Source organism: Pseudonaja textilis, chromosome 2 (assembly GCF_049901715.1).
Source record: "Pseudonaja textilis isolate UNSWEBS1 chromosome 2, rPseTex1.2, whole genome shotgun sequence".
Classification (NCBI taxonomy): domain Eukaryota; kingdom Metazoa; phylum Chordata; class Lepidosauria; order Squamata; family Elapidae; genus Pseudonaja; species Pseudonaja textilis.
In genome coordinates, this window is record NC_141991.1 from 157,961,720 (window position 1) to 157,974,545 (window position 12,826).

Genomic DNA, 12,826 nt, shown 5'->3' on the forward strand with positions numbered 1-12,826 from the left:
TGTTAAAATCAAAGAAGTATTTAATTCCTATAATTGATACTATCTTTCATTTTTTAAAAAATCAGAGAGTATTTATTCTTTCAATGTGATCGGTGGCCACATAAATTTAATGAATAAAAAACACTTTCCTGTTTTCAAAGTTATTGAAATAATTAATATACAAATATTGTCCATACTTTCCTTTGGTTCATATAGGGAAGAGCTATTTGCAAGATCTTACTATCACAATACTGATATTTTCTTACTCTCTTTTGTTCATCTCTTTTTCTAGATCTGGAAATTTAGCACCCTGTTCTCCACTATCGATAGGTGGCAACTCAGCGATATTGCTTCCATAGCTGTACACTTGAAAACGTGCCCTTTTTATGAAGTGGAACATAAACGGGATCCTATTTTGCTTACAAGCATGCTTATATGTCAGGAACAAACAGAAGAGAATTTGGTCTCCACATTTAAATGCAGACATGGATGTGGACCTGGTTCCAAGAAATTTCAAGAAGACTGCACTGATTTCTGAAAGCACATGTCAAAGCATTTGGGATTCTTTGAAATGAGCTGTATAGTCTGTTTTAATAGGTTAACAAGGTTTTTTTTTATAGTTTGCTGATTGGTCAGGATAATATACTGTGCTCTAATTTTATAATGTTTGGTTCCTACATTGACTCTAGAAGTTCTAGAGGACTTTTTTGTTTATGAATATTATCTACAATAGTGCTGTTAACTATTTTTTCCTCTTTCCTGCAGGTTTTTTAATCTGCTTATTTTATCTGGTTTATTTAAATTCTTATTGCTGTTTTGGTCTATGATTGGACATTTAATAAATAAATATAAAACAGCATTATTAAAACCATTAATAGATATAATTAAGTGTACTTAAAACTAAACTAACCCAATTGAACGGCCAAATGCGCATTGGAATAAAATTACTTTAGCTCTGAGAAGAGGGTCTTCTATAAAACAGTTTGATAACATTGGTCAGCATAGATTTCTCAAGAAGTCTTGCTAGACTTCTTCTTGATTATTTACTTTTTTATTAGATTATTTGTTTAATTGATTGTGGAAAATGGGGTAGACATATCTTTATTTTTTACATAACGTAAGTAGAATGAAGAATCAAGTGGGGTGAGGTGCCAAAAGCTTCAATTCTGGACCTCTTTACTCATTAATATTTTTATTAAAGTCTTAGGTAAGATAGTGGAAGGTATCAATAGAAGATAATATTTGTAATTCAGGGTTGAACTGTGGGGTCCTCTGAGCTTGGTGGTTTTCGTGCAGACATTTCATTATCAAACTAGGTAACATCATCAGTGCAAGTAGGGACTGGGGTTTGCTCTTATTTTAATATAAGTTCAGAGAGCATCAAAGAAGGAATGGCTATCAGATCTAAAAGATACATTGTAATGGAGTATTCTTTCACACTTTAGACACATTAAAACTTTAAATGTTCTTATTTTTTATGGTAGAACATGAATATGTTAGACCCAAGGTTTAATTAATTGTTTGGGTTCTTCCTCAATTATTGCAATAAAAAGTATGCAGTATATTACTTGGGTTCAGTTTTCACTTTCACCATCAGTTCTCTCAATTCAACCTTCTTAACCACTAGAAAGCTCTGACTGAAAAATTTCCTCAAACACTATGTCAAAGATTTACACAGCACTTTAACTGAAGGAAAAAAATATTCATTTGTTGACATTGGATCCCCCGTTATTTTTATTTTGCTGCTTATTTTGTATTTCATTACCTCTGACATCAGAGTCTACATTTGTAGAGACCAGGAGATAGAGAATTGGCTGAAGAGAAATGGAAAACAAGAAAAAGAAAACAGAAAGCTCTGCATACTTTCTCCTGCCCCTTTTTTTCCTGGTAGCCCAAGTCCCAAAATTTTCTGCTTTTCAGAATTGCTCTGAGTTCTCCGAGTCCCTAAACTTTTCTTTATATTTCTCCTTTTTTTAAAAAATATGCTGATTTACATTCCCAAAATTCATACTCCACTCCCCCCATTCTTTGCTTATTTGCCTAGTGGATCCTAATGCCTGATGTGATCCTTCATATTGTCCCTCTTGGCTCATCAAGAGTGGTGTCCATATTATTGGGGGGACAAGGGAATATGATAGCTTTCTTCAGTGAAAGAAAGTCTAATCTGTTATCCCAGAATGCACTAACTCGTTGCAAGCAAGCAGATTCCATTTATGTTCGTTATGCATTTGGATGTGGTACTATTTTAGTGTGTATGTTTGATATTAATTATGCTTTAATGCTGTTTTATTTAAAGCTTTAATGTTCCTTGAGAGCTGTTTAAGAGAATGCCCTTGTAAGTTAAGATTGGACAATGCATAAATTATCTAAATAAATACTTTATGTGATCACTTTTATGTATTTCATATTTTTTTCAGTTTCATGACATAATATTTTAGAATTCAGCAGCAAATATGAAGGATCTATAAAGGCTACATCTAGGTCTGGGGAGCCATTGTATGTGGTCCCGAGGACTCAGATTTGCATCTTACAATGCATATGTATTTAACATGAAATGGGAAGAAATGGGAAGACTGGAATTCTACCCCTATTCGAGCACAGAGTTCTATGAATGATTTTGGATTAACCATTTTCTTAATCCAACTAGGTTTCTTGTAGAAATAAAATTAGGAAACTGCTACTTATACTGCCTTGACCTCTTAGAGAACAAGTTCAATGTGCATGCAGTAAATAGCTCAGGTTTATATTATATCCTACTATAAATAAATGTTTTCTATATGACCAGCCCATTTCCATTTTAATTATTTCACTCTCTTGATGATATTGTATATTTGTGTTTGTTCTCTAATCCATATGCAGGTCTTTCTATCTTGTCTTGTAATGCGGAGCATGTATCTTCCCATGGCTCTTTGCACCACTGGCTTATGTATCGATTTAATGGTTGTAAAAGTGGCCTCTTCCAGCATTTCCAGAAGCCTCCTGCAGCAACAGTTTGATCCTGAAAACAGACAGGGTTTGTTAATGTAACTGATATTCATCTCATATGACGTCAAACATTATTCTGAGCACTGAATAATACTATAGATCGAATGTTGAATTCTTAGTGTTCTCTGAACTTGGTTATCATCATTGATTGAGGAGACTTACTGTAACCCATTTCTGCTAGTGACCCTGTTCTCATTACACATTTAAAAACCCAGTGGCTCTTATATGATTTAACTGACCAAATCAATCATACCCCAAGAATTAACATCCTTGAGCGTCAGCAGTGCACAACCAAGGAGGACCTGTTTTTTTGGGTAGTAACTGTTTTTAGGATTCTCACAAATGCAGCAGAAGAAGCGGGATTTGTGTGTGTGTGTGCGTGTGTGTGAAAAATAAGTGCTCTTTATTGGCCAGAGACAAAAGTTCTCTTTTTGTGAAGTCTCCCTAGAAAAGGCCTACTCAATATACATCCCATAGATTACATGCATCATTATTTTTGGAAGAATAGCCATTCTATTATGTCCAAACATTTCACCTGAAAATAGGATCTGCCACCACCATATCTTTCACAAAGAAAGGCTTCCAAACATCTCAAACTGTTGCTGCTATTCTATGCCTTCAGCCAGTGAAGTCCTGATTGGTACAGCAAGTGATATTCCTCCAAACAGGAGGAAGGTGACCATCAGGTGCCCTTCAGCCTCCATTTATCTAAGGGCCAAAGAGGAGAAGCAATTCGCACCAGCCATATAGGCGTTGAATCTTCTTTTTATCCTGTTTTCTTTTAAAACAATTATTTTTCAAAATTACAGTACAAAACAATTGACAGACTGGGGGTTAGGGACTTCTGATGTAATAGATACAAACTAGAGTTTTTGACTGGCTGTTAGTTCACTATATCTCTGCTAAAACCCAATTTTTGCTTTAAGAGACTCAGAGAGCAGTTCAGGGACACTCAGACTCAACTTTTAAATTTATTTTACTTATATTTTGTGTGCTATTGGTTGAACATCCATGAGTTTTACAAAAATAAATATTCTTCTTAAATTAAAACCCAACCTTGATTTTTTTTATCATAAACCTACCTAGTACTATAAATCAACACCAGAGGAGGAAAATTTATGGTTATCTGAGGGACTGTCTCTTGCCGGTCACATCTACTCGACCCATTACAGTGAGGAGGCAGGGAATGCTGTGGGTCCCATCCCTGAGGGGGATGCACCTGGTGGGACCCAGAAGAAGGCCTTCTCCATGGTGGCTCCCTCTCTCTGGAAAATCATTCCCCCAGAGATTAGAATGGCCCCCACTCTAATACTCTTCCGGAAGGCACTGAAGACCTGGTTTTGCCTGGGGAACCCAGAGTGGGATGGAGCCCATCAAATGGCTAGTGTGATGTGCTGTCATGGGGTGGGGGGTGGGGTGAGAGTTGGGGGGTGGGTGATTTTTATTTATTTATTTTCCAGGTTTTGTTCTATTGTACTTTATTAATTTATTTGATTCTGTTTATTAGTTTTTATTGGGTTTTTTTTTGTATTAAATATGGTTTTACATTCTGTAAGCCGCCTCGAGTCACCATGGGTGAATAGGCGGCAATATAAATTCAATAAATAAATAAAATAAAATCAGAACACAAGTGCTCGATGCAAAATGGACAAATATTTTTTTTCTCAATTGAAAGACAAAATTATATATAACATGTGCGTGATGAGACAATAAGCGTCCTACTGTACGTGAAAAGTTAATGAATTCTTTTTTTTTAACATCACACGCCCGATGAAAGTTGTCGGCAGAAGTACCGGGTACGAACGCCCAGGGACCTTCCCGCTGCGGCAGCCGAGCAAAGAGGCGCGTGGGGGCGTCTCCCGCACCAACCGCGCGGCGTCCTTTCTCTTCGGACGAAGCCGAGGTCCAGCCTCAGCAGCCCCGGGGAAGTGGAGGAGGGATGGCGGGTGAGAAGGTAGGTCGGCCCGGGGAGGTTGATGCTGGCGGCTCAAGGGAAGCAGATCGAGTTCACCCTGGTTGCGAAGGCCGTTAGAAACCGTTTGTGAAACCGGGGCGGGAGGCAATGGAGGGCTAAACTGAGGGCGGCCTCTCTCTCTCTCTCTCTCTCCCTCTCCCTCCCTAGTTAGGTTTAATGTAGCTGCGACCGTTTCCCTGTGTGAAGATCGTTATCGTGGAAGAGGAGAAAGGGCTGCTAGGGACCACCATCCTCCTCCCGAGATACCGAAGGGGACAAAAAAACTTTTTTTTTGTCAAAGTCCCGCGTTTCCCCGCTGTCTGGTTTTTCTAGCCAAGTAGTTTGGCGGTAGTTGAGAGAAGTCTTGGAGGAAGTTCGCGTTTCTTAACTCAGCGCGAAAACCGGTGATCCAGTATAACTTATCGTTCCTAAAATATTTACTTCCTGTCTCGTGTGTACGTGTGTGTTGCGTGTGTTAAACCTCAGTGAAAAGTATTGAAAAAAATAATAAGTGGAATGAACTACGTTAAGCCAGTCTTCCTCAATCACGGGGGCGGCGAGCAGTTTATCCCGTAGGGTTCTTTAAAAGTCCTTCGTAAAAATAGTTTCATCCTTCATGAGGGCGGGAAATACTAATGACTTGGTTTAATTTATACCCCAATCCGACATAATTTTCATAGAACTAAGGTCAGTGGAATGAATATCCTGTTACCTATTTGTATCTTTCCGACTTCGGTTTACTTGCAGATAAACATGTTTTTGACGGCTGAGAAGTATATACCACTGAAGTAAAAAAAATATCTGAATGATAAATTATATTTCAGCAATGTTAAACATAACTTTCTTTGGATGTAAGTCCTATTAAATGGAATACCATGGACTTCTGACTAAATGTTAAGATTAATGTGGCTATATTAAGATTAATGTGGCTATATTACATGCAAGCTTAATAAACATTCGTTAAATTCATTGTGAATATATTGATATATAAGTAGGACATTGCAGAATTAAAGTAGTTTTGTTTAGGTAATACAAAACTTTGTGATTTTGTTTTTGTATTTTGCTTGTATATTTGTAGTAGAGACAAAACGCTGCAAAGTACAATGTATATTTTATATATTTCATTTGTGGTCTAGAAGGTTGCCATGTTCAATATCTCTTCACTTAAATACACTAAACACAATCCAAACTTGTTATGATATTATGAACAATTTTTATGAAGTAAAACCACAGCCAAATTCCAAGTAATTGGGATAGAGAATGACCCACATTCAGATTTGGCTTAAAAATAAATAGCTTCATTTAAAGTAGGTTTCCATCATTAAAATAGCATTTTGAACAGTAAACCCAGAACAGAGTATTTCATTTGACACACTTCCAATCAACAATCTAATCAAGTCCAATAAATAGGTTTGTATGTCTTTATTACTGCTCTTAATGAGATAATTCCTAAGTATTTCAGATTCATTGATACATGTGGGATAGTTATGTACTTCAACCTTGAAACTATAAAATCTATTCCTTCAGTTGTGAAGGGCGTTCAATATCATTTTTTCCAATTGCTTTAAAGGAGCAATTTACAAATTATTTACAAATCATTCAGTGTTTGGAAAATGTATTGACAGTATTCAGGCAGTAGTGTACAAAAGTATTTGTATTCACAAACAGAAAATAAGAACAAGATCTAGGATTCTAGTACGGATAATATTTTGCCACTCCAAAGGAGAGGTGTCTTTAGCATTAACCCTGTGTGAAGAATTCCTACCAAAGAATAACGGAACTACCAGAACATAGGCTATATACCCAGACTTACATATCAAAAAGATACAAATATGTACTGCCAGCATATTTTTTTCTACCTCATTTCCATGACTTTATCTCATCCATTTATCTGTGAGACAGGCATAAATCATTAGCTATACAAGTATTGTAATAGTATTTCCTTCTTTATTCTAATATTATTCAACCTTAAAATGTGTAAGTCTGGTATTTGCTAATCTGGGACAGGTATAATAGAGGGACAGTAATGGGCAGCATATTTCATTCTGATATAACATTCTGATTTAAAAACATATAAACAGTACTACAGCATGGTTGTGGAAAGAGCCCTTAGATTCCACAAAAGGTTTCACAAAATGATCAATCCTGACCCCTAAGGTTGATGGGACTAACCAAAGGTCAGTACTATTATTTGTACTACTGTTAGTTAAAGTATAATTTATTTAATTATTTTCCTACAAAAAACTTTTACAAGTCAGTGAACTGAAGAGTTTGGGGACCCCACCTTTGATCATTAAAATGTTTGAAATAGCATCTTTGGTAACTTGCAGGTTTAGCTTTCTATAGTAGCAAAACCCTCCTTTTTTGGCAATTTTCTTTGGCCTGAGATGGTTTGGATGGCCGCCTTAGGAAGCTTCTTATAAGCAAACTGCAACTATCCTCCAAGGAGAAAATACTAAAGGCTCTGAGCCTCAGGATTTCACAATATCCAGAAAGGTGAGAAGAAGGATGCTAGCAAAAGAGGTGGATTCTGGAATCCTTCTCTCTGGAGGAAAAAATGCTATTGAACCTGGCCTTCTGAAAGGCTCTGCTCAGAAAGTTCGGTTCCTCCAGAGTGAGGGAGGGTTTCCCCTCCTTGCATGAAGGTGAGTAAAATTCCTCAGTGTGCTTGGGTGGGGGTGGGCATGTCAAACCCTTTGTCCCGTTTGTTAGCAACTTTCCTCAGAAGCAGGCAGAGAAGATTGAAAATTGCAATCACACTTGTCAACTAGTTGTAAATGTGAACAGGTTGCCAAACAAGTTGGCAGGTGTCCAAAATGTGATTGTAACTGGAGGAGGGGAGGAAGGTAGCACAAGTGCTTGGAAGTGCTTGGTTCTGTGACCATCGTGACTGTCAACAGTTGTTAACCCAGTTGAAAGTCCAGGACTACCTAGTTAAAGGAATGTGGTATTTGAGACATATTTTTTTGTGATCTACAGGGATCATATCCTGTTTGGTTTTCGTTTTGAAATTACGTTAAAATTCTGAAATCTGTTTCATTTGTCTAATAAATTAATGGTTATTCGACAAAGATATTTTTGACTAATCAAAACAAGTATCTAACTTATTTTAAAATAAAGTTAAGTGATTCAGTAGACTTCAGTATAAGCAATAGTAGCATTTGCTATTTAAATTTTTGGATAAGAATGTGAATAAAAACAATTGTGCTGAATAAACATTCACACTGGGAAAGATTAAGATTATCCTACATATTAAACAAGTGTTTCACAGAGGAATTCTATTGAGGAGAAGGAGACAAACTGAGCAATGAGTTAAAAGAATTGTTACAGGAGATAGGACAAAAATGTGGATATATGTTCACTGTTCAGTGTTCACAAGGCAGCAGTCTTGGGTTGATTATTAGGAAATACTTCTACATAGTAAGAATTGTTCAAGAATGATGCTGAACTTTTTCTTTGGAAATATTTAAACAGAACCACATGATCATTTATCAGTAATATTATTATAACTGATATCTGCATTGGGCAAAGGGTTGGACTATATCAATCCATTGCAATAATCCATATGTGAGAAAGACCTGGAGAGCAGATGAAGAAATGCTACCTAGGGAATGGCCAGATAAGAGAGGGCATAGCTTGCAGCTGCATAATGGGCAGAGAAAAAGGCTCAGAAGGGACCCTCCCTAGTTTCTCAGGATGTAAAGGAGATGGTGGGAGATTTATACTTTCAGATTTGTAAGGTTGTGTTCACGTTGCTTTACAATAAAGTAGAATGAGCTCATCTGCTTGTGTTTCCTGTCTGGTCTGGTCCTACCTGGGAAGGCTGACAGGAGATGACTAAGGCATGAATGATTGAGAACAGGGCTCCCAGCTCCAGGAATAGGCACAATTAATATATAAGGCAAAGTTTTGCAAATATGCCTTCAACCACAGTTGCTACCTGCTCTTTCAATAGGAATTGTGAATTCAGAAGGACCCCCATGTCTCCAAATAAATTCAAATGGCGTAGGACTACCCCACTCAAAGACAAAGTTTAAACATTTTCCAGTTTTTGTAGGACCCCAAAACTGGCAGCTATTCAATCCTGGAACGATTGGACTGGAGTCTGTGGTTCACCATTCAGATCCCATAACCTCTATAACTGTGACAAAGCTTGTTAGCTTCACTTGATAGCAATTATGGTGGAGATATAAACTTGAATATCATAAGCGTGGTGGTAAGACTGCAACCTAATGTTAAAAAGGAGAGAAAAACACCTGCGGTACCCCACAAAGCAGGGGCCTAGAGGTAGACTGCTCTCCTTCAAACAACACTGGTTGGAGCAGGACCTGAAGGAAGGAGGAGACCATTCCAGGACAGTACTCAATCAAGTAAGTCAGTCCAAAAGATTACCATGGTTAATGGAATTGGAGGCTGCTGAGAGGTTAAAAAAAGTATAGAATGAATGTAACCTGGACTATATTTGATTGGAAAAGATTCACATAATCCATTTCTTCAGGACCTTTCCCAGGAAAAATGTTGGAGACTGGATGAAAATTGTCCTGATATGCAGGATTCAGTGATGATTTCTTCTTGAAAAAGGAGCATAGACCATAGCCGGTTTCAAGCATCAGGACCATCCGTTCTCTCAAGGAAGAATTTGCTACTAGACAGATCAACCTACGTGCCATCTTCCTGGCCTTGACCAACCAGGAGGAGCTTGAATCAAAATTGCATGTACTGTATCCACAGTATCAAGAACTCTATTCATTTCCTCAAGTCTACTAGGATCAAAATAATTATAGATAACCCAGGATCAAGCTTCAGTCAAATCCATAGGACTTGCCCAGCTAAACTTTAACTTGGAACAAATCCTAGCAATTTGATCCTTCCAAGATCCTCCTGAAACCAGGAAGCATGTCAAAGTATGCACAAGAAGAGTGCAATGGTGTGATCTGTTTGAAGGCATCACTACTGCCATATTCAAGTAGCGACCAGGGCCTTAACCAAACTTAAGAACAATCTCAAGCACCCTCTGAAACCTGGATGGGTCTGCACTCAAGAACTATTTTTATTTATTGTTTCTAAGTTATGCTGGGAATATTCTGGTTTGATAAAATGCTTAAAATGAATATTAAAAAATATTAAAACTATCATTTTATTGCATGCATCAAATATAGGTTCACACATGCATTACTATTAATATCATTTTTTTCTATTAGATGGCTAAATGTGAACCCTGCGAAAGAAGTTATGATAACATGGTAAAAATGCTTGAAGATTTGAACAGGGATTTGGAAAAACTTCTGGAAGACATGGAAAAATTATCAGGTGTGACATATTCCTGAAGTGTATTTATATATTGCTAACGAATTGTCAGTTCAGAGTAATAAGAATTTACTGCAATTTTTGTAGATGTGCATTCGAATTACAATGCTTATTAGTAACTTGTTAAATTTGATACTGTGTTGGATGTGCATTCCCATTTGGTAGCACTGGTCATATGTAGTATATAGTTAAGAACTATGGGTTTTTATGCTAGAACAGTTTTATGTAGCCTGATCTGTTTCTGCAGATTAGTATTTCATGGAATTAAGCTTAATGTGGTTTGTTCTTAGGGACTTTGTTATTTTGCTTTTTCTGAAAAATTGCTCATTTAAGTATATTTCCATAAATATTTAAGTACCATAATTATTTTTCATTTTTCAGAAGAATTTTTTAAAGTACTAAATTAAAATAATTTCTTATATGAATTTTCACCATTTTGTAAATGTGCAGACCCAATTATAAACACACTAGTAAAGAATGCAAATTTTTGTTTATCTTGGTTAAACATGGCAGGTATTTTTTTTCTGCCTTTCCATATAAAATGTTGCGTATGTATTAAGGGCCTTTAAAAACATGTTGTCAAGGAAGCAGATAATATGTTGGGGGAAAAGATTGAATATCTTCAATTCATTATGTCTCTGTATTGAAATCCATCTTTCCAGATTAGGTTTTCCAGTTCATTAAAGAATATTGTATTATTGGAAATGTTTAATGCATTAAAAAAACTGAAAGAAAAACTCCAATAATAAGGCTAAGTGATGTGGTTGCTAAGCAAAATACTGTATTACATGACCCTGATGGACTTAGGATCTCACTTCCACTGCAGTCATTAAGTGAATTATCCACAGTCGTTAATCAAGACATCACATAACTACAACTTTCAATTTTACTGCCAGCTTCTCTTTTGACTCTGCTTGTCAGAAGCTGGCTGTGAAGTGTGCAAATGGTGATCATGTGATTGCAGAATGCTGTGACAATACCCACCAATTACAAAGCACCCAAATCTCAATCATGTGACTGTAGGGACACTGCAATGATTATAAGTATGAAGACTGGTCATATTTTTTCAGTACTGTTGTAATTTCAAATAGTCGCTAAACAGGTAGTCATTTGACTGATTTTGCTCTCATTAAAATATCATTGTACAAATAAAAATTTGGTCTAAGACATTGTAAACATGTAGCAACTATGATAATATAAATCAGATTATGTAAAAAAAAAAACCGTTGACATACTCCTGTGTTCATCAGGAACGCATTTCAGGGAAGAGATTTTAACTTCCTTTTTATGGAGAAATTCCTGATTCATTCACACTACTGTTTTTAATGGACTAACAACATTGTGTGATTACTGGTAATTATTTAACAAATTTGTTTATTACATATCTGTACATTAGAGCATAGTGTCCATGTTAAAAGTAATCAGGAATGCACACATAGTCAAAACAAGAAGTTTTATAATTAAAAATTGTGACACAGAACTACTCTGAGGATTAGGGAAATGGAAAACAATAGACAAATAAACTATTTTCTGTAGCATAATACAAAAATTTGCAAGCATCGGCTTGCATCTTTAAATAACATATTTGAAAAAAAAATGGAAATAGAATTGGCAGTTCTGTTATTGTTTATTTTTTATTACTTTCTCATTCATCCCATTCAAATTCACCCATTGAATCACTGAATTTATCTGTTGGGTTGTCCCAGTGCAGGCTACTTGGATGGCTTATGATATGGTGGTAATGCGTGCTAATCCAGACTTGGCCAATTCAATGAGACGTCTGGAAGATGCCTTTCTCACTTGTAAGGAAGAAATGGAGAAAAACTGGCAAGAAATGTTGAAGGAGACTAAAAGTGCTGAACCAAAACAATAATTGTTTTTGAAATCAGTGGTAGAAGAGTTAGTATTGAGTAATGTGGTCACTGTTTATTTACAAAATACATTTAAAAAAATATGTTCTTAAGCTGTGTCTGTTTCAATTTTTATTCTTGAATGAAAATACTTCAAATGTTTAAGCGGTATGCACAACTACAGTATGATTTTATTTTTTCATCATTGATGATGTCAGTCACAAAACATTCTTCTCAAATTTATTTCCCCTATTATCCTGTAAAATTAATAACCTTAAGAATAGGAGTTACTGAAACTAAAGTTACTGATGTCTTGATCTTACTATATATATTTACATGAAAGAAAAATTTATAAATTCAATCCAGTTTATTCCCAACAGCATTTGTACCAGTGCAGACCTAAATCACAAATAAGATAAGAATAATTTGACCACAAGAGGGCACTCACACATAAGGATCAATTTTAGAAAAACAAATCTTACCAACACAGGTTGTATCCATATATACAGTAATAGACAATTCAGGGAAGAGATAGGATAGATGATAGATGTATGTCAAGACCAAAAGATGGAAATAGAACAATATAATTCATGAGAGGTGAAGGGATAGAAGATGAAATAAAGACATACGCTTTTTAAAAAAAAATTGAGGCAAGTCTAGAGGAGTTGGAGGGAGAAAAGTACCTTCTGATATGAGATAAAGAACCTACAGAATGGCTACCCATACTAGTGAAGTTAGCAGAGTAGAAGAA

General features: G+C 36.1%; 2 protein-coding genes across 2 annotated transcripts in view; both read left to right on the forward strand.

Annotated features, from left to right (window-relative positions):
• FBXO40 (F-box protein 40) overlaps positions 1-2,369 on the forward strand; it is a 33,290-nt gene extending 30,921 nt beyond the window's left edge. Inside the window, exon 6 of the mRNA XM_026713350.2 lies at positions 272-2,369. Coding sequence (XP_026569135.1) covers positions 272-517 — 246 coding nt within the window. The 3' untranslated portion in view covers positions 518-2,369. The remainder of the gene's footprint in view (positions 1-271) is intronic.
• Positions 2,370-4,782: 2,413 nt separating this feature from the next.
• Positions 4,783-12,188, forward strand: SYCE3 (synaptonemal complex central element protein 3). The gene is made up of 3 exons (XM_026713359.2): positions 4,783-4,918; positions 10,120-10,228; positions 11,932-12,188. Exons 1-3 carry the CDS (start codon positions 4,904-4,906, stop codon positions 12,096-12,098), a joined length of 291 nt encoding a protein of 96 aa, XP_026569144.1. The 5' UTR covers positions 4,783-4,903; the 3' UTR covers positions 12,099-12,188.
• The last annotated feature ends 638 nt before the right edge of the window (positions 12,189-12,826 follow it).